The sequence below is a fragment of the Coloeus monedula genome, assembly GCF_965178545.1.
Source record: "Coloeus monedula genome assembly, chromosome: 17".
NCBI classification, from domain to species: Eukaryota; Metazoa; Chordata; class Aves; order Passeriformes; family Corvidae; genus Coloeus; species Coloeus monedula.
This window is the reverse complement of record NC_138797.1, coordinates 5,877,527-5,898,857: the sequence shown is the minus strand read 5'-3', so window position 1 is coordinate 5,898,857 and position 21,331 is coordinate 5,877,527. Positions and strand designations below refer to the sequence as shown.

At 50.3% G+C, this 21,331-nt stretch overlaps 1 protein-coding gene across 3 annotated transcripts in view; it reads left to right on the top strand.

The window, feature by feature from the left end:
* Positions 1-21,030, top strand: part of HNF4A (hepatocyte nuclear factor 4 alpha) — a gene marked incomplete at both ends in the record, with an annotated part of 33,645 nt that extends 12,615 nt beyond the window's left edge. Inside the window, 10 exons of one of the 3 annotated variants that reach the window (XM_082292940.1) lie at positions 4,583-4,697; positions 8,283-8,457; positions 10,291-10,385; positions 12,495-12,601; positions 15,112-15,267; positions 18,169-18,256; positions 18,776-18,931; positions 19,218-19,454; positions 20,117-20,239; positions 20,888-21,030. In XM_082292940.1, the coding sequence (XP_082149066.1) occupies positions 4,583-4,697; positions 8,283-8,457; positions 10,291-10,385; positions 12,495-12,601; positions 15,112-15,267; positions 18,169-18,256; positions 18,776-18,931; positions 19,218-19,454; positions 20,117-20,239; positions 20,888-21,030 (1,395 nt within the window). Of the gene's footprint in view, positions 1-4,582; positions 4,698-8,282; positions 8,458-10,290; positions 10,386-12,494; positions 12,602-15,111; positions 15,268-18,168; positions 18,257-18,775; positions 18,932-19,217; positions 19,455-20,116; positions 20,244-20,846 lie in introns of those variants that run through there. The other 2 variants (XM_082292939.1, XM_082292941.1) reach the window with 2 other exon arrangements.
* Positions 21,031-21,331: the final 301 nt, after the last annotated feature.

Sequence of the window (21,331 nt, the reverse complement as noted above, 5' to 3'; positions counted from 1 at the left end):
CTTTAGAAAAAGCTGTTCTTTAAAAACAGGAAAAAAAGCTCATCCTCGAGCTGTGCAGACCCAAAAGTCTTGTGTAGGGACTTAAAGCATGCCTGCTAATCTGTAGCAGTTCTGTGTGAGCAAGTCATGCAGTAAACTGCTCTCTGTTAATTTTTTAATGCAGAATAAACAGGTCAAGAAATGATTAGCATGAGAATAAGTTGAGCTTAATTAGAAGAATCAGAAAAGATGAGAGGGAAGAGGCAAATTGGAGTTATCAGTTAACCATACGGAGTGGCTCTGCCTCCACAAGCTCATGTTCCCTCTTGTTTTTCATCCCCTCTGAAGCAGTTTTTTTTTTCCCCTTCCTTTATTTAAATGATGAGCCAAAACTGCTGGTACAAGCACAATAGAAGCCCTTGTTTCTCCTTCTCATTTTCTATCTGCAATGGCTGGCCAAATGAATTGCAGGTGATAAGGCTCCTACCTGGTTATTCCCGAGGTTCTTCCCAGAAAGGAAGCTGCTGACATTAAGTGCAAAATCCGCTTTGTGCAAGTACCAGTGCTGTGCTCCAGTGCAAAATTTTTGGCATGATCCTGGGAGATCCAAGGACTGAGCAGACACATCCATGGGCAAGGGGAAGAGCAGTCCTCGGGGCTGCTTGAAGTGGAGTTTGGTCAGTGGTCGGAGATCTATATTCTCAGATAGGCAGGACTTTGTCCACAAACTGGAATTTGAAATTTCAAAGGGGAAAAAAAAAAAAAAGGCAGAAGGGACCTTTGCATGTGTGGAGATGACTATGCTGGTGACGTTCCCCTGGGACTTTTGTTCTTTGTCTTGTAACCGGGCTTCCTGCTTCCCCACAGCTCGCTTGTGAAATGGTGATGGGATGAGCAGGGCCCTGATCGTGTTCAGGGCTTTGCTGCTCTGCAGAGGTTTCAGTCCTGAGCCCACCTCTGCTTCACGTGCATGTGGAAAAAAAAGAGCCATGTGAAATATTCCAGCTCGACAGTGGCCTCGGAGCTGCGAGTGACACGGGAGGAGAGATGTGGAGTCAGGGCTGCCAGAGCCAGCGATGGCATTGGTGATGAAAGCTGAGGCTGGTCCTGCTGGCTCTGGGCACTGGCTTTTCTGCCGGGCATTTCTTAAGCATGCAGAGCTGTGAGAGAGAAAAACAAAGAGCAAGAGGGCCCCTGGTCATGGTCCATGCTCAGAAAGTCTGCAGGCAACCCCAGACTGGGGGGCTTGGTCAATCCACTGGCAGGCAGGGCTGTGTCCTGCATCAGGCAGGAGAGATGGGCCAGCAGGAACTGCAGGGGCTTAACACACACAGGGGCATCAAAAAGACAGAGCCAGGCTCCTCACAGGATGCATGGCTGGAGATCAAGGGGCATAAAAAGTGGAGAGAGGTTCAGCCAGTGTCTAACCACAAGGACAGTCAAGCACCAGTTGGCTAGAGAGGCTGCCCTCCATCCTTGGAGGTGTTCAAGACCCAACTAGATAAAGCTGCAAGCAACCCATGCTGCTCTCACAGCTGGCCCTGCTTCCAGCAGGAGCCTGCAGCAGAGACTCTGAGGTCCTTTCCAACATCAATTATCCTCTGATCCTCCAACACCCTATTCAAGAATCAACAGCAAGGGGCCCCTTTAAAGGAGCTGCTCCCCTGCTTGACATGCAGAGCTAGCAAGCACAGTAGGTGACAACATCCTTACCAAAAATGCTCTATTAAATACTCTGTTCCTGAGCCTCACCTATTGAGAAGCACAGATCTTATTTTCAGGGAATCCCCTTTATGTTTGCATACATTTGCCAGACAGGGATATATAGATAAGGCAGAAATAGCGTCATGATGTGCCAGTGTGGGAGAGGATTTACTGCTCAACAGATAAAAATTAAATAATTACTTGGCACAGAACAGCTCATGACCCAGAGCTGTATCGGTCTCCTTTGCGGCCATGTCCTGACATAGGAAATGGTGGGTGGAGAGTACATAAAATGGGGACAGGAGAGAGGAGTGGATCTGGGAGCTGAACTTCCCCAGAGTATCTGGTCTGGGAACAGCCCTCTTCTATCAGTGGGGGTCTTCCAGCTATGAGTTGTCTCTCTGTGGAATAGAAATAACAAAACATCTTCTGTAGCCAGAAGTGTTTAAAACAGCCCCACAAGCAGCTGTTGACTCAAACATCTCCCACCTAAAACAGCTACAGGGCTGTGGGGTCCTGCTGGCCAGTAAAAGCCATGGCTACATTGGCAAGTTGTCCCAAAACTCACCACACAAGGATAGCAGGGGGAGACAAGGACTCCCCAGGCAGAAGATACCAGGGGAGACATCATCTCCAGCAACAGCCTGTGCCCAGGGAGCAGCCAACTCGTTTCCATCAGAGCCCATCTCCAGGGCAAAGGAAGTGCAAGGTGTCCTTGGCTGGTCTGGCCCTCGACCTCCACACCAACATGAGGGATTTGGGAGGGAGCACTGGTGACCCACAGAGGACACTGGCAGTGAGAAAACAACAGTCAACACAACCCTGGGCGGAAAACACCAAGTCCCACTGACAGCCCTGGCCTCATGAGCCACCTAATGCTCTCCAAACTTCCCCGCTCCTTATCTGCCGCTCTCCCGCACACGCTGCCTCTCTGATTTCTATTCCTGGCCTTTTTAATCCTTCCTGCCTGGGAAGCAAATGGCCTTTGCAGCCTCCCTGCTCAGCAGGCTATTGAAGTAAAAGGTTTGTTTTGCTGAGCAGAGCAGAACAGGCCCTGCTTTTACGATATTTTACTAGACGCTGTGGCAAATCCTGCACATATTTGACCTGGTGTCTGTAGCATTTATCTAATCAAAGGGATCACCGTGGCCTGGCCGGGATTGGGACGGAGGTCTCTGGGATGAGGTTATGGAGGGGGCTATGCTCTACTCTTGCATCTCCATCCCAGTCTGCACATCATAAAACCAGTTTTTGGCAAGGAGTGTATCTGCCTAAAGGAAGAGCCATCAGCACATGAGCTCTGGCCTGTCCCTCAGGAGCACTGACTGAATGACTGTTTTCCTGCAGCAAAGGGTCATTTATCACCATTGCCAGGTCAGAAAGCAGGGGCTCTCCCCTGTGCTCAGATTCACTCCTGCAGACCTGTAGCCTCAGGGTAGAAAAGTTGTTTAGAAGTGCTATGTAGGTCATGGTTTTGGGGGACAGAGGGCTGCTTGAACAATTCTGTGTGCTCCTAAAACGTGAATATCAAATCGTCACTAGCATAACTGCCCGAAGGCATGTACTGGTGTGCAGCCAGAGATTTTGGTGTCACATTGTGGCGGTGATGCCACCAGGGCCAAGGCAGCTTGTGGTGCCAGTGGTGCTGGGGCTGCACTGGGGTGCCTGGGAAGAACAAACACAAGGCACTGGGAGCCCAGATCAGCAGCGTGTGGACTCAGTTGCCGCTGGTTGCGAAACCATGGGGCTGTTTTCAATGCAGAGTGAACTGATACCAAATCATTAATTGCTGGTTCTCTTGTACCATGTGGCCAGTGCCGTTCAGAGATCGATTAAATTCCCACTCAATCATCTCACAATTGCACTGAAAAATCTCATTTCTGGCTGAAGTGGAGGAGGGATGTGCCATGGGGCAGCCGGGGAGGAGAGCACAGGCATCTCTGGCCCCCACTGCTCAGCACCAGCAGGGTCAGACCCAAGGTCTGGGCGAGGCACAGAACCAGTGTTGGTGCTGACAGCAGCCAGTGCACCCGCAGAAGGAAAACTCCTGCTGCTCTGTTGTAACATGTCTCATGAAACTTTTATGACGTATCAGCCAAAAGCCAGGGCTGGGGGGTGTCTGGCATAAAGTGATTTCAGCTCTGGGACAGGAGCCACCCTGGCAATTCCCAGGGTGTCTGTGCCACCCCTCGGCCCCGCTCGCTGTTCGGGCATGGCAGCAGAATGGGATCTGTTTATAGGGCATCCAGCTCCTGTAAAACTTGGTTTATAGGGAAGTTAAAGGAGTCATACGTTTTACTTTACATAGCAACGTGTAAATTTCCAGGGGGGAGCTGACCTTCTCTGACCGTGAGGGAGAGAAAAGGAGAAGGAGTGGAAGGGATGGAGGGAGCAAGAGAAGGGAAGAACAGGGGTGTAGGCAACCAGTGGTGAGGAAGCCAATGACAGAAGTGAAGAAGAACCTTGTTCTCCTGGTAGGGCTTTTTCCAAGTTTTCCAGTCTAGGTATAATTAAGAGCAACACCAGCAGCTCAGCATCAAGGTCAGTAGCCCTTGGTGAGTGCCTGCTCTTCTGGTGCTGCCTGCACCCAGGAGCCGGGATCAGAAACACCTTGAGATTCAATAATAAACAGTCAACAAGAATCACTGCTGCTCCACCAAAAAAAAAAAAACAGCTTAGCAGTATTCGGCAATGGGTGAGATGATTAAAGATTAACCCCCCTGCCTCCTGCCTCCACCCCTCTGGGAGTATAGGCCTTGAGGCTCAGCAAATCCTTTCAGAGAAATATCTGAATTAAAAGACAACAGGTAGGGGACGCAGTGAAGGCAGAGGGAGGCAGGAGGGCCAATAGCCTGGGACAAGGGAATCGGTACAATCTGGCCCGTGTTTGCCGAGGATAATGCGCCTTTCCAAAGCCCTCATAGACATGGAGATGGCAGATTATAGCGCAGCGCTGGACCCGGCGTACACCACCCTGGAGTTTGAGAACATGCAGGTGCTGGCTATGGGCAATGGTAAGTCCCCTCTGTCTTCTCCCCTCTGCTGTGGTGGGATGAGCTGGGGGCTGCAGGAAGAGAAGTCCCTGGGGTGGGCACAAAAATGCTCCGAGGGAGGGCAGGGGTGTCAGATGGGGAGCTCCCAGCAGTTCACTGGAAGGTTTCTGCTTCTCCCGGGGGAAAGTAGAGGGGGGAGAGCAGAGCTGTGTCTGGTACAGGTGGGATGGTGTCCTGCAGCCCAGAGCCCTTGGGAGCAGGCACGTACCAGGAGCTGGGTGGAATGAGAGGTCCTCACCAGACATTCAGCCCAAGGAACGGGGCTGGGGCTGAACATGGTGAGGGTCTCCCACACCCCAGCCAAAAGTTTCTGAGTGAAGTGCTGTTGATGGTTCGCCAGACAGAAAACTGACCCTGTGTCTCCAGAGTCAAGAGCCAGTCCTGCTCCAGCAGGAGCTGGAGTTAGGTTTTCTTGGAGCAGAAAGGCATTTAGCACCTGGTAAGGGTGAAAATCACTATGAGAAGTGATTTAGGCACTGCCGCTGCAGCTGCTGTGAGGCCACAGCCCTTCCCCGCTGCAGTGCTGGGATGTGGGGTGGAATCCCCTTTCCTGGCTCAGCCCCCAGTAGGAAGGACAAGGAGACCTTGAGAGGACAGACAAATGTTCCCATCCCTTCAGAAGGGTAGGATCACACCTAACCCTCCAGAATTCACAACGCTGGCCCACCCATTTGGGGACCAAAGAATCTTGGTGATTAAATGCTCAGAGATAACAAGAGATTCCTCTCCAAGTCCCCCCTAAAGTCTCTCTAAATATGAGGTTAATGACTAAACAGAGCCACAGAAAGTGGCCCTCCGAGCCCTTTCCTCCCATGTGTTGTGTCACTGGGGCTGCTGGACACCAGTGTCCCAGAAGGGCTGTGCTGGTGGTGTGGACTCTTCCATCACAGCCTGTGTGGGTCTTCCCTGGGTTATGGCTTTGCTCTGTCATGGATGTAACACTGTGGTGCCAAAGTGGCTCTGCTGTGCAGTAACCCCTGCCACTCTGGGTCCCAGCCCCTTCTCCACTCATGGGGACTGGTCCTACCCATTCAGGTGCCTTGGGGCCAGAAGTTGCCCCCCTTTGGCTCTGCTGATATCCATCTGGACACTCTGGGACAAGCCCAGACCTTTCTCCCTCTCCATGCCCCTCTCCCACCCAGCAAGCATCACAGGGGCTGTGATTTGCCCCCCCAGACCCAGGGCTCCATGGGGCAGGGGGACAGGATAATCTCCTGTGACAAGATCCAGTGTGCTGTGGTACTCCAGGGGTGGGTGAGTCAGCTGGGGCAGGCAGCACCAGCTCCTCTCCTCTCCTCCTGGGCCCAGCTCCAGGCCAGGGACAGGCCTTGCTTCCAGGGCTGTTTTGGCACTGTAGCAGTGCGTGTGCAGGACACACCTCCTGCCGACCTCCACCTGCAGAACCTGGGCCTCTTTTTCTGGCCAAGGACCACATCAGAGCCCAGCCACTGCCCTGCACAGCTCTGCAGCTCCAGCCCCGGGGCAGCTGCTCAGCAGGGACCAAGTTTGCCTCTCACAGGCAAAATGTGTGTTCAGACAGGCTCAGGGACCTCTTGAGCAGCTCCTGTCCTAACACAAGGCTCTCCTGTGAGGTCTCAAAGACAGATTTTTTTCTTTCCTCCATTTACCTTAACCCCAACCACTTCATTGCAGCAGCGAGAGCCCACATTTTTGGCACATATTTGGCAAAATAAACTTAATTGGAAAATTATCCATTAGGCAATATTTTCATTGTTGTTGACTATTAGACTGAGATGTTGCAATTTCTTTGATAAGAGTGCCAGTTTTTCCTGTTCTGTGTTCATTTGATTACAGCATGATAAATTGCTAAAAAGGGGTTTATCTGGGCTGTCACAGAGACACAAGTAATGGGATTACAGGCAGATCAGCTCTTCTTCTCGCATCTAAGTCCTATGTTTAGGTGAAACTGGGAATTTGACTTTCCTTCTGGAGTGGCCTGCATCCAGCTGAGCCCTCAGGATATGTATGGAGGAAGGATGTTTTCAGAGGCAAGCTGCTCACAGGGACAAGAGACAGCCAGGATGGCCTTGGGAGAGCTCAGGGCTTTGGGAGTGGAGACAGGAGCTTAGCACTGGTATTGCTGTAGCTGCGTGACAGGGTGTGCCAGGCAAGGACACAGAGAGGAAGCAAACTGACTCAGAAGGAAATACAGGAGGGACACGAGGAGCTGGAAAGACAGAAAGGCAGGGAAATGAAAGATGCTGACAGAGGTAGGGAAGGCTCAAGAATTCCTGTGCTTGCTCACTGCTGGTTCTGTGCCAGTTGCTCCTCCTGAGAGGTGGCATGAGCAGGATGGGCAGCACCTGCTGAAATACTCATTTCTCTACAAAATAGAAGCTAAAAATGCAGCTCTGCCCCTGCCAGACTTGCCTTGGCCTCCCTAGCACCCACAGTTGGGGAGCCCAGCTGGGACCAGCCTTTCTGCTGGGTGCCAAGTGGGAGCAGTGGCTCCTCCAGGGTGAGCTTTAACTGAGTCCCTACCAAACCCAGAAATCAGAGGCCAATAGACTCAAGCATTAAAAATCCCAGCAGGTTTCTATGGCTTTGTAGATCCTGGGTATGATTTGTGACTGGCATTTCCACTGAGGAAGGGGGATGTGCTGATACAGAAAAATGTACATGGGAGGGGACAATTAGATCAACTGAATTAAGGGCTGATCCCTTCAGCCTTGAGGTTTGTTTGGCTTGCTGGAGGGGTTTAGAGTAGCCCTTGTATGGTTTTCAGCCTTTCAGATGTCCTTTCCTCTAGAGGCTGCTGCAATTCTTCATCCTCCAAAAAAAAGCCCTGCAAGTCCCAGTCTCCCTGGGTCTGTAAGGACCACAAGACAAATCAATGTCCACTGTGATCCTACCAGACTCTGCAAGATACCCAGCCTACAGCCTCCTCCATGCTAGAGTACCACCTTTTCTTTCTTTAATCAGTCCTTCCTTGCATGGGTAGCCTTTGCCCACATGAGTTTTCCAGCTGAAGTCATTTGAGGTTGTTATTTACCTAAAGTCTTGTTCTCCCAAGGAAGGGCTGTGCAGGCTGGAGCTCTATGCTTGCAGAAGGGAATGGTCATCTCATCTGCTCAGGGCTGTCCTGGGCTCTTTCAGTGCTATAACACAAACATCTCCCTAACAAATCAGCTGCTCACCCTGAGCTGTAATACCTCAGCTTTAACTCTGCATCAGCTTTTTCTCTGGCCACACTACTGCAGCCCAAAGTGTCTGCAAATCCCTGAGGAATTTTGGCTCTGCCCTGTGTCTCCTGCAAATGGGCTTCCACTTTATCTGAAGGCATTGCTGCAGCCAGGCCTTTGGGAAGAGGGGTCTCACCATGCAATACAGGAGGTTTTAGTGCACTCAAAATGCAATTACTTAAGCACTCAGAGCACCCACTTCTCCTTACACACCCCTCTGACTGGCCACACAGCCAGGCTGCAGCTGCCTGGTTTCTCCAAAAATCTCTCACTGGTAGCTGAGTTAGGAAATGTTGGCTGGCTGTCTCACTGTCTCCTTCTTGCTGTGTCCTTCCCCAACCAGACACGTCTCCATCAGAAGCAGCCAACCTCAACTCTTCCAGCAGCATCGGGGTGAGCGCGCTGTGCGCCATTTGTGGGGACCGCGCCACGGGGAAGCACTATGGGGCTTCCAGCTGCGATGGCTGCAAAGGCTTCTTCAGGAGGAGCGTCCGGAAGAACCACATGTACTCCTGCAGGTAAGGACAGCGGGCACAGACACCTGTGGCTCCGACAGAAGAGCCCCTCGCAGCTCAATGGCAAAGCCCTCAAAGTGCTGCAGCATGGCCTTCCATCCTCCCTGCATCCTCCTGCACTCTTCCTGACCTCAGCCCTCACCTGGGAGGGGTCAGTGACCACTCTGACCTTGGGACTGCCCTCCACTGATCACTGGGTAAAGACCCTGAGAGGTCTTGCCCCATACTTCAGGGGCCAAGCACATGTTCTTGCAAATGGGTATGGCCAACCATGGACATGGCCAGCAAGCAGCAGGGGAGAAGCCCTGTTTCAGGGACTTAGCACCTCATTACTCAGTGCTCTGAGTGCAGCACAAACCTTGCCCACTCCCTGGGGACAATCCTTCTCCATCATGAGATGGAAGTGTGCCTGGAATCCAGCTAAAATGCTGTCACTGCCTGTTACATGATGCAAGAACATCTGAGGAGCACCATGAGGGGCAGCATAATGTGCACTCTTCTGAGGATGAGGCACTCGTGTTGCTCCTGAAGCTCATGCACTGCACCTCGTGCCATTGGTGGTAGCCCATGGCTCTCCTGTGCCATCAGCCCCTGTGGCCTGCTTGCTGCTGGCTTTGAGCAGCCCACATGTAGAGAGTCACAGAGGAAAATGAAGAATCCTCAGTACACAGTGTCTAAATCCCATGGGCTTTTTGAGTCAGTTACTCCTGATGGCCTGACAGCCACTTGGAGAGCATGAAGAGCAACATGACTCTAAAATCTGAGTGACAGAAGGAAGCCTGAGGTTTATGGGTGCCTGTGAAGCACATCATCATTTGCACCCCAGGGTTATTTAAGCTGGCTGCCCAGGGAGCCCCCTCACCACAACTCCATCAGAAAAGCCAAGGTGCCCAGTTTTTGGAGGCTGAGGCTTTTATATGCACTACAGAAATATTTTAAAAGCTGCTTTCAGGCATCCATTTGGGAAAACCACAGCTTTGGGGCTTTAAAAAGCACAGCAGAAGGAAGCCTTTTCAAAAGCTACAGAATCGAGCATGGCTGGGAGCCCTTTTCCAGCTCTGTACTCCTTTGTCTTTACTCTTCAAGCTGGATCATCCTGCTGTAAATTAGAGTAAATCTGCAAGTGAAATTCATGCTGCAAGTGGCCACCAGGCTCATGAATCACACACATGGGAGATCAGTGTTTTCCTCACCATGTGCAGAGGATTTGGTGACACAAGCTTGGAGGGAAGGAGCTGGCTGCTTCCCAAGTCCTCTCTGAAGTGCAAGTGGCAGCAGAGCAGTTTGCACCCCAGCGATGCTTTCCAGAGGTCAGAGCTAACCTGTGAGAATCCCAGACACTGCCCTGGAGAGATGCAGGGACTTAAAATGACTTCTTAACCTCACAATTCGGCTACTACAACATTCTACCTCTTCTTTAAATTCAGAATAAAGACATTCATCCTCCAATCTACTGGGATCTAATTTACAACAGCAGCTTCCAAGTTGGTTCTGACCCTCCTAGATGACACTTTTAACTTCCTGGGGCTTGTTAGTCCTCCACAGACATCCTAGCCCTATTGGTTACTGAGTAAGACCAGCAGCCTGGGCTCCTGCATGTGACTCAGCTCTAGTCTGTCCTTATTGAACATCCAGAGGTAGAGGGGAGGGCTGAGATGTTCAGTGCAAAAAAGAAACCACAGGCTAAAGCAAGAGTGGAAAAATCACAGACTGGGGCTCCTTTCTCAGGGTGAGCCTCTGGGAACCTGCTTTGAGCATGTCTTGGAGCTCAGGGCTCTGTCTTGACCTGCCTTCAGGCTCAGTCTTGCTGCTCCTCACACCTTTCTTTTTTCCCAGGTTTAACAGGCAGTGTGTGGTAGACAAAGACAAAAGAAACCAGTGCCGGTATTGCAGGCTTAAGAAGTGCTTCCGAGCAGGAATGAAGAAGGAAGGTGGGTGACGGTGTGGCTTTCCCCCAGCAGCAGTCACTCACGCTGGCTGCGTATGTTTGAGGAAGCCCTTGCAGCCCAAGGCTGGTCCCAGCCAGGTGCACACTTGCCCAGCCACCTTAGCCCTGTTTTCCCTCCACAGTGCTCTCCTGGGCACAGATCCTGACCCCCACCACAGGGGGATTTAGAGAGAGGCCACGCCTGTATCTCAGAACTGCCCGTGCTTGCGCACACAAATCACACCCAGGGTTCTTCAGCTCACTCTTGCCCACACTGACACACACATCACCTGGGCTCCAACATAGCCAGTCCATTGGAGGGGGTATGGGAGTGCTTCTCCACATCACTGAGGAGCTCCAAAGAAGGCCTGGAAATTTAGAAACACTTTGGTAAAACTGCTCCAAGTGCTGTTGTCCCAGAGTGACCACAAAATCCACAGCTGGATGGGTGAGTCCAGCAAAGGTCCCACTGACAGTTTGCACCTTTTTCTTCCTAATAGATATATAGGTTCTTGCTGACCCTCTGCAGAGAGTTTAGTTTAGTTTCAGCCACAGCAGAAAGGATCCACAGCAAAGTGGAGCATTTTTGCTATTTAACTCAGTATGAAAAGAGGAGAGATATCCCTGCATGGCCCATGCTCAACCCCCCCAGCTTCCCTACCGCCCTGTCTCTGCAGCCCTTACGAGTCCCCATGGCAGGATTCTCCCCTTGTTTAGCCCTGCTTCTCAGGAGTGGTAGGAAATCCACTGCTGGTGACCCTGTTGGTGGAGGGACAAACTGCCAGGAGCAGAGCAGCTGCCCAGCATCCCGCAGAGCTCACCCCAGTGATGTCTGCAAAGGGACAACTGGGAGGCTTGTTCCATGTCGTTCCATGCAGGGAAATTAAACCCTGTGCTCCTCCCAGTTCACACCGCCTCAAGGAGAAACTCTGGAGTAAAAGGGTCCTTGAAGACAGCAGGGAAGTACCAGTGGTACCTGGGTGGCTGCAGGAAGACCTCTGAGCAGGAACATTTATTCCCTGTAAAAGGAGATGAGGCATCTCAAGCGACTTCTCTTGACTTTTCCTGAAGAATATAGGAATCCTCCTCTCCAAGCAGCGTCCGCTCATCCCCTGCCCAGAGCCATGCTGTTGTCTGTTAATATTCAATAGAAGTTACATTAGGTGCATGACCAGCTAATACTGAGCAAACATTTGGAAAACATCATGGCGTGACTGAACTCGGGGGCCTGCTACTGATAACAAGCGGCATAACCTTGAGAGCTCCTATTTACAGCCGCTGACTTCAGGGCTTTTCTCCTGGCCCAGCCTCATTATTGCTTTTTATCAGGCAGATTTATACATCGAGAACGTATCAATCCAGAGAGCCACCAGCCTAAGGCAGGGACTGTGCTGCTTCCCCTGCCATGGATCAATAGCTTATTTGAGCAGATGGCTTTGAGTGGCGTGGCCAGGGTGAGTTACAGCCGGCCCAGGCCTCGTGACAGACAGAGCAGGCAAATCCTCCCCTCAAAGCCCAGGCCCTCAAGACTAGACCAAACAGGGAGGCATGCTGGGGTCAAACCTGTCCTGGGATGCTTTTACAATAAGGTCTGAGAGAGCTCTTTTGCTCTGGATGGATAAGCAGGAGCAGTTCTGCACTTCCTTCCTTATTGTAGCTTAGACAGAAGTTTTCCAACTACACCAACCCAGTGCAACAACTTTCTGAATGGAGCTCACAGGAGTCATGTGGGCAAGGAAACCTTGTAGATACTCCTCCATCTCACACATCAGCTTTGGGCTGTATACATCAACATGGCCATCGTTTCAGACCCCATATCATGAAATCAAAAAGCTCAGATACTTTGACAGGAAATTTTCCACACTGAACTCTACAGGTGTTTGGGTTCTGAATCTAATAAAGTCTAATAAAGCAAATAAGAAATCAGAACCACCAGATGTAGTCAGCTCTCGCTGGCATCCCACCACAAACCAGACACAGCTGCACCTCCGCCCTGCCTGGCAGGGAAGCTGGGAAACTGCAGCTAAGGAAGGGGAACGCCAAAAGTCTGTGCTAGTTTTCGGTGTGCATTGCCATGAACGACCTGCAGCTCAGCCAAAATCCTCTCTTGCAGCTGTACAAAATGAACGAGACCGAATCAGTACCCGCCGATCAAGTTACGAGGACAGCAGCTTGCCCTCCATCAATGCCCTCCTGCACGCAGAAGCCCTGGCACAGCAGGTACCTCTTCTTTAGCAAATGTAAAAGCATCAGGCACTACCTGGCTTGTAGAGCCAGCTGAGTATTTAATAGCTGAGTCTCCAAATTATCATCTCTTTCTAAGTGGCTTATCTGCCAACTCAATGCTGATTTTTCAAAAATCATATGTTACCTGAAACCATTCCTTTAAATCTCCTTAGTCCAGAACTCAGTTGTAACAATATGCAGTGATTTGGTCTGCTTTAACGGGACACAGGAAGGCTGGAGAGCTGGACAGAAGAAAATAGGGTGGAATCATTGCAATCCAAACAGCTGCGGCTGCCTAAGCCCACAAGGGGCTGGCCTTGTATGAGCAGCCTCCCTTCCCTATGGGCTGTTAGGAACCTTGGATTCCTGCACAGTTTCACGAGGAATTGGTTTCCTGCTTGTTTTATGCAGATATCTTTTCCAGTGCTTGCTTGAAATTCCCTGTTTCCACTAGCACACTGCCAAGATTCATTTCCTAGAGCGTTCACCTTGAAAAGATGACTCTGATTTAAGAGACTGAATACTGCAAATGGTGTACACAGCTCAGCACTCTCTGGGAGGACACACGACAGGATGGGCATGCACAGTCTGCAGGGAGGGTTTGTCTGTGAGAACAAGCGATGAGGATGGAGTTGTCCTGGAGGCAAGAGCTGCCACTCTTCATGGGAGCTGGGGAGAAGAGCACTCTGTGTCCTGGGGAAGATGAACAGCGGGTTGAGTTGGCAGTCCTTGCTGCTTCAAGGGTCACACTACCCTGAAGGCTGCCCTGGGAGATGCTCCAGGACAGGACGTGCTGTGCTCTGGGCTCCACATTAGGCTCAGGCTGTAAGGTCCACTTCCCCATGGAGGGGATATGTCAGAAGGGCCAAGGGCCAATCTTATACACAAAAAGCATATCCAATCTCATCCCACATCTCAACTTGTCCTATGCAGGCCCTAATATATTTATATACCCTATAAAAATAAGATTGGTGCCGCTCCCAGAGGTGTGAGATAATGGGGTCTCGAGTCACCAAATGTACAAGAGAAGGACATTTCCGGGGCTCAGAGTCCTGCAGTGCCATCACATGTAAGCAGGGTCTGCTGATAAAAACCACAACCATTGACAAATCTAGGGGAGCTCCTGCTCTCCCACAGAGCACAGAGAGACTCATTAAACAAGGCAGGCTCCAGCACGGTAATTGGTAACTTTTATGTGCCTGGCTAATTAGAACAAGATACTGCTGAGGAGCTGCTTTCTCCAAGATCTAGGGTCACTCACTCAGAGGTCTTTATTTATTTGCTAAGCCTTCCGGGCCCTCTGATTAGGGTAATACATGGTGAGATTTTTACAATCTTATTTATTCAATAATAGCTGGTGAGCTGGAAAGCCTCCAGGTAATGCAACCTGAAAAAATTAAAAAAAAAAATGCAGGTGGCATTTGAATTCCATTTCCTTGGGGAGGCTGGCAGGGTCCAAGCTGAAAATGCTGGCATGAATAGGACAGGAAGAGCTGATGCTGTACAAGAGCACAGAGGGCAGGCAGAGGGCAGTGATGGGGTTGAGTTAATTGCTTACAGAAGCATGAGGATAAAGTAGTGACTAAGGGCAAATTTTTAGATGACCTGGGTGAGCAGCTATGCATGAGAGCCAGGGAGGAGGTTGGGTGCCTGGTTTGGGGGGGATGTTCTGTCCAACTGTGTGACAGTACTTGCAGACTTGTCAGGCTTGTCCTTTGCAAATGAAATGGGCCCAGTTGCAATCACAAATAATTCGCCATTATGGGGCCCAACTGTGGCTTGTATTGTGGGCATGTTTGCACTTGCCCAGGTTTGCCAAAAGGACCTAAAAGCCAGTGGGAGGTGGGAGACTGTTATCTTTAAAGTCTGTCTTTAGCTATTCAAAGTGGATGATGTCAAATACTAATGACCTGGTGCTCACAGAAAGCAATGCCAGACCTGGAAAGCTGTGGCCTGGTGTGCTCATGATGACTCAGGAGTGGGGCAGAGCCTGCTTGCCTCCTGTGGAAAGCAGACACGGCAGCTCTGGCCAAGCACTGGCTCTGGAGCAGGGTGGAAGGGGGAACAGTTCTCTGCACTTTGGTGGGACCAAGTAGCTTGTGCAGCAGCAGTGGGTGGACATGTCCTTTCTACTGGTGAGGCCGACTGCCATGCCAGCCCCTCTGTTCCCTCCTGGATCTTGACTGAGCACATTTGTTCAGTGGGAGGAAGATCCTGGCTTTAGGAATGTTTCTTCTGTGCTTTCCAGTCTATTCAGGGAATTACAGTTTACCAAGATGATCCACAGCCTCTGCTCTGCAGCATTTCATATTCACAGATCCCCAGCTGATCTCAGTTTAAATGAGTCTTGCTGGGTCACCTATTCTGGTAGCTGGGTTTGTGCAACAGAAAAAAGTAATTGTCGATTCTGGAGTCTGCATCAACACAACCCATGGGCTGGGGATTTTCCTGTCTGTGTTTCCTGTGTGGCACTGCCAGCTGAAGGGTCTCTTCTCTCCTTTCAGATATCATCCCCGGTTCCTGTGATCAATGGAGACATCCGAGGGAAAAAGATTGCCAATATTTCTGACGTGTGTGAGTCCATGAAGCAGCAGCTGCTGGTGCTGGTGGAGTGGGCCAAGTACATCCCCCCCTTCTGTGAGCTGCCCCTGGATGACCAGGCAAGTCCCCCCATCCACCCCACCTCGCTCTGCCCTGGCAAAGGCAGTGGGGAGCCAGAGCCAGCTGAGACCTTCAAAGAAAATGCTCATTGTGCACTCTGTTATCCTGACTGCTGCAGCTGATTGGGAACAGCATCCATACAATGCCAGCACAGGCCAGGCATCCATACAATGCCAGCACGGGCCACTTGCATGTGCTGCTAATCAGCCGATGAGCACAGCCAGATAACACTGAGCTCGAATTAGGTCCCATATCAGATGAGCATTTTGGGGTCAGCCAGTCATTTATTAATTATAGTTTGCGCAGCACTTTGAAAGCCTGAAGTGCTATACAAATGCTTGGGGTAATCAGAATTAGCATGACAGATTTCTGGCCTAAGGTCTGCCCAAAACTTAAAATCTGCCTGTCTCTTGCTGCTTCCCACCTGGGAATATGTTTGTATCCATGCTCCCAGCGTGGAATTTTGAAGCTAAACACTAGTTTGCTCCCAAGGCAGTAGAAAATCTTTATCCAGGATTAAAAGGCAAGCATATATTTGCATTTAACAGAAATTACTAACATGACATTTGCGGGTTCCCTAACGAAGATAAGCACAGTGGGTTTGGTGTCCTCTGTAGAACTGCACTGCAGGATCTCAGGCAGGAAATGCCTCCTGTGTAAGTCTAAATTTCAGAGGTCTGCAGCAGGTGTTGAAGGACATGATATGTGCCCAGCCTTGACCAGCACGTGTGGCTGTGATAGCACTTCTGGCAGGGCCAGCACAGGTCCTGTCACAGGTAGGAAGGTATTTACAATCTGCCCAGGGTACAGTCACAAATCCAGCATGTGTTCTCTTCAGCTAGGACCAATCTCCAGCCCTATTGGCCTAGGGGTAATTTTTATATAGTGAAGAAAAGGGATATCCAATTGAGAGAATCCAGCTGATCAAAACCCCCTAAATCCTAAATGTGAGCTCTTTAGTAACCACCCAGTAGCACCCAGAGCCCTGGGAATTCAGTGCTCTTAAAATGGGAGCATGTTTCCTTCTTTTCTATTGTGTGCAAGTGCAAAATCGTTTTAAATTATAAGAAATCTCTTAAATTGCTAAGGAAAATACAATTCATAAACTAGTGAAACCAAAATGGACTCCAATGGCAAATGCCATTTACACAGTAAACAGGCTGCAGCCCAGCACAGCCCTGGGGCAGCTCTGCACAACCCATCACATCCTTGTGCCATTTGGAACAGAGGCCCTAAACCTGGCCAATAACTCTTCAAACTACAGCAACTTTCACATGAGCTCATTTTACAGCTGTGGGGCTGCAAAATTCCTCAAAGGAGAAAACAAAACCTAAAGATGACACAGTCTCAACCCTGCCTTCCCACAAGGGAGAGTCTGCTCCACAGGCATGAAATACATCTTTTGTAGAAAAGATCATACCCAACCCCTCATTCACCTTCTGCACTAAAATGTCAAAATTACCGTGTTTGGTGGGGCAAAGCCATTTCATCTCAAAGTTCAAGTTCATCTTCATTGTGTTACACCTGTCTATTTATCCTAGCTCACAAATGATGTGAAATGATGTATCTCAGGTTCATCACTGCAAGAACCAATATCAAATGAGATGGTTTTGCCTTGTTGAAATAATTGACTTTAACCCTGCTCAAACAAGCAAATTTTATGGACACAAAAAAGGTAGTTACAAACTGAACCTTCTTGAATTTGAATTAGGCAGGAAATTTCTAAGTGAGAGCTTCACTCCCCCCTGGGGCTTGGAGTTTTCTCCTTGTCGAAGTTTCATCAGGTAGGAAAGCTCAGTTTTGTGCAGCTCTGGTCATTCCAAGCAGCTCAGCTAACATATCCACCCATGTTTGGACAGTGATAGAGAGAGGCTAGATTTTGGCATCTAGATAAAGATTCCCCAGTATCATGTGTGCACAGTCTTTTTGCAATGATCTCCACTCTGTTGATTTTGCATAACCTTTTTTACCATCTGCAAAAAAAAAAACCCCACATCCCTCTCCTAGACATCAGCATCTTTCCTAACCAGAGCTCTCTTCTGTGGGTGATACATTCTCCTGGCATTTCTGGTAGGGTAAGACTTCTCTTGGCTTTGTCAGATGCTGAGGATAACACACCGGAAAAGGGGACCATTCCCATCAGGACGTACTTTTCAGCATTTCTCTATTAATGTTTAATGATTGTTTTCTCCAGCAGAAGCTCCTGGCTGGACATTAAGAAGCCTCTGTGTCAGGATGTCCAATCGTTAACTTCTCTTTCTACCTAAATCTCTGAAATTTTTAACTGAAGGAGGGCAAAAGATTCAGAACATTCTCAGGAGCCACTGGAGGGTGTAAGATGAAACACTTCAATCATTAACAGCAGGGGAGAAAAACATCCCTTTGGCTTCCCTGTCCCCAATTCCTGTGGCTGTGGAGGGGACAAATGGCCAGGGGGTGACCCCACCAGCCAGCTGGACATGGGTCCCCATTGAGTGTGATTTCAGTGGGAGTTGGGCACAGCCCAGAGGGACAGCAGCTGTCCAACAGCAGGGGATTGTACTTCTCCCCACTTCCCAGGATGGAGTGTGGTCCCTGGTTCTGCGCTTGGTAGGAGCTGTCTGCAAACAGCCCACTGTGAACATGTCCCACACTGGTGTGAGGTCCTGGGACAGTCTAGGATGGTCTTGCTCATGACGTGTGTCCTGAATATGGGATATTTCAGGTGCTGTCTACTATCTGTTGGTTCTGCTGGATTTATAACTGGTTTAGCCCATTTTTTGATCTCTTTCTCTGCCTGTAACTGAAGAGAAGCCCTCACTCCCCATCCTTGAGTGCAGTACAGGAATGCTGAGCTTTCCCTCTTGCTTACTTGTCTCAGTATCTGCATCACCCAAATAACTTTTCCCTGTTATTTGCAGGTAGCACTGCTACGTGCACACGCAGGAGAGCATCTGTTACTGGGAGCTGCCAAGAGGTCCATGGTGTTCAAGGATGTCTTGCTGCTAGGTAAAAACTGCACTTCTGCTCCCAGCCCATCTGCTTCTGTGACGCTTCCCTGCTGGGGTGAAGGAGAGGGTGGTTCAGTGTTTGTGGACATCCTTTTTGCAGGATGGTGGCTTGAGCTGTTCTGTACTTTAGCAAGCCCAGCACAGCCTTTGAGTGCAGCTAGGCCTGGCTGACATTGACATCAAGGCCACTACATGTGGCAAAGTTGGGGACTGTGAACATTCATGGTGCACCCCAAGGTTTGTGTAAGCAGGCTGTGGCGGGATTGAGGAAAAAGTTCTCACTCCTTGGTCAGCTTTTCCTCACTTGAGTGGCTCCTGTGTAATGAGAAGCTGCTCTGAAAATACAGATCAGAATTTCTGGTGTTCTGAGACAGGGTAGGGGCAGAAGGAGGAACTTCTTAATTCCTCCACCCCCAAAATTATCTCAGCATTAGTTACCTGCATTTTGAACTCCTTGTCACCCTGGATAAGTCTTGAGCAATGACAAGGTGATGGTCTCTGTGCTGCTTGTCCGAAGGAAATGATCACATCATCCCACGGAACTGCCCCGAGCTGGTGGAGGTGAACCGTGTGGCCATCCGCATCCTGGACGAGCTGGTCCTCCCCTTCCAGGAGCTGCAGATAGATGACAATGAATATGCCTGCTTGAAAGCCATCATCTTCTTTGACCCAGGTATGCCCCAGCTTGGTGAGGGGTTACCATTCAGGGGGGACTAGTCTGGGTTATGCTGGCTAACACCGGTTCTGAGTGGTAGAAATGCTGCCTGGTCTCCTCTCTGGACCAAACTGTTCTTAGAGGGAGGGGAGAAGTCAGCCTAAGAAGAGAAAAATTGTCCATCACAGCAGCCGATGGGGAATCAGAGGCAGCTCACCTCAGGCTGTGCCCAGACTTCATGCTGTCACTGACAGGCAGCCCCCAGGGGAGCAGCCTGGCGAGTTTGCTGTGTGGGTTGTTGCAGATGCCAAGGGGCTGAGCGACCCGTCCAAGATCAAGCGGATGCGGTACCAGGTGCAGGTGAGCCTGGAGGATTACATCAACGACCGCCAGTACGACTCGCGGGGCCGCTTCGGGGAGCTGCTGCTGCTGCTGCCCGTGCTGCAGAGCATCACCTGGCAGATGATAGAGCAGATCCAGTTTGTTAAGCTCTTTGGCATGGCTAAGATTGACAACCTGCTGCAGGAGATGCTGCTGGGAGGTGAGTACTTGAGGGTCTGACAAGAGGCCTCTCAGTGTTCCCCGATTATTGTCCCCTGGAGAACCTCCTTAGTCATTGCTCCCTATCTGGAAAAGTTAGAGACAGCCAGTCTGCAGGTCAGCCCTTAACTCACACAAAATCATCTCCCCTGTCCTTGACAGGGGTAACCAAGGGTCCTCTATCTCTCGTCACCTAAACAGATGCATTAGCTATGCCTCTATTTACAGAGGCATCCCCAGCCCTCTGCGCATGGACAAGCTTTTCTGTGCACTCCCCAGACTCCTACCAGGCAGCCATTTCACCAATCCTCCTCTGTCAGAAGGGACTCATCAAAACAAAAAGGTCTTAAAGCTCAGGTTGAAAGAATGTGCCAGATTTTCTAGTGGGATCATCCAATGGGACAAAACAAAATGAAAAAGTTCCCACTGTGCTATTCTTTACATGGAGGTGTGACTCAGGAGTATAATCCTGCACAAGAGGACATGCAGGCAGCAGGCAGGGGTTAGTTAGTTCAAGGCATCCATGGAGAAAAAAAGGAAGGGTGTGCTCTAGTCACCTCTGTACAAGCTGGTCATGCACAAAGCCTTGGACACTTGGGTGGGTCTGCCCATCCAAACTGTCTCCTGCCATTGTGGCAATTAATGTCTTATCCATGTTCTTAGGCTCATCGAGTGAAACGCCGCACGCCCACCACCCCCTGCACCCTCATCTGATCCAGGAGAACCTGGGAACAAATGTCATTGTGGCCAACACAATGCCTCCTCAGATGCACAATGGGCAGATGTGTGAGTATATCCAGAGAGACAGAGCTCCCAGGAGAAACTAGGAGCTTTTCAGTGTGCGTGTGGAGGTAGTTTCTACCTTGCACAGAAATTTGCAAGCAAGACAAAGTTTCTGGTAATGAGCGTGTGAGAAATTCCTATGCAGAAAGGAGGGAAAGACAAACAGAGAGGTGGGTTAGATTAGATTAGGCCAGACTAACTGATTCAACAAGATAGTCCTTGGCAGACAGTAACTTTTACATAGCCCTTAAGGGATGAATGATCCCATCCAGAGCTTAGTGAAATCAGTGGAAAGGCTCCCTTCTCTTGAGTGCTTCAGACACACCTCAGTTTGTCCTCTGCAAAAACACAGGAGAATCTGGCCCACCACATGGGGCCACCACTGGGGACCTTGTGCTGAGATGACCTTGGCTGACCAAAAATGTGGTCAGTCCAGGCCAAAATGTCAGCAGTTCTCCTCATTTGATATTGGTTATTGTGGTTCTCCTGGGGCATCAAACCATGCCTGAGTGTCTGGGCTGCCCTACAGCAAACACACGAGCCCTTAAGAGCCTCTGCTGTGCTGACACCTGCACCCTGCAAGACTGAGGACAGATCTCAGTGCTGTCAGGTTTGTGAGGCCCTCTTCTAATTTGGTTTCTCCCTCTTCAGCTACTCCAGAAACTCCACAGCCTTCTCCACCCGCGAGCTCAGGACCAGAGCAGTACAAGCTGCTCCCTGGAGCCATTGCCACCGTGGCAAAGCAGCCCACCTCCATCCCACAGCCTGCCATCACCAAACAGGAGGTCATCTAGCAGCCCACACACCACCTTTGGAAGACCATGTGGGAGAAAAGCCTGAACTGACTCTGCCACTGTGAAAAGAGAAGCCACCCAGAGGTCCCTGGGCATGAACACACGGACTTGCTTATTGGACTGACCACCACCAGAAGCTGTCTGCCTGCAGCTACAGACAGCACGTGCCACGGGCAGCCCCGAGTCCCAGAACTAAGGCTGAAGCCTTGCTGAAACCCTCAGTCCTTGTAAGGAGAGCCAGATTCCTGCCTCCCTCTGTGGGGAGGTCACAGTGACTGGCTGGGGATGGGCTGTTGCCCCA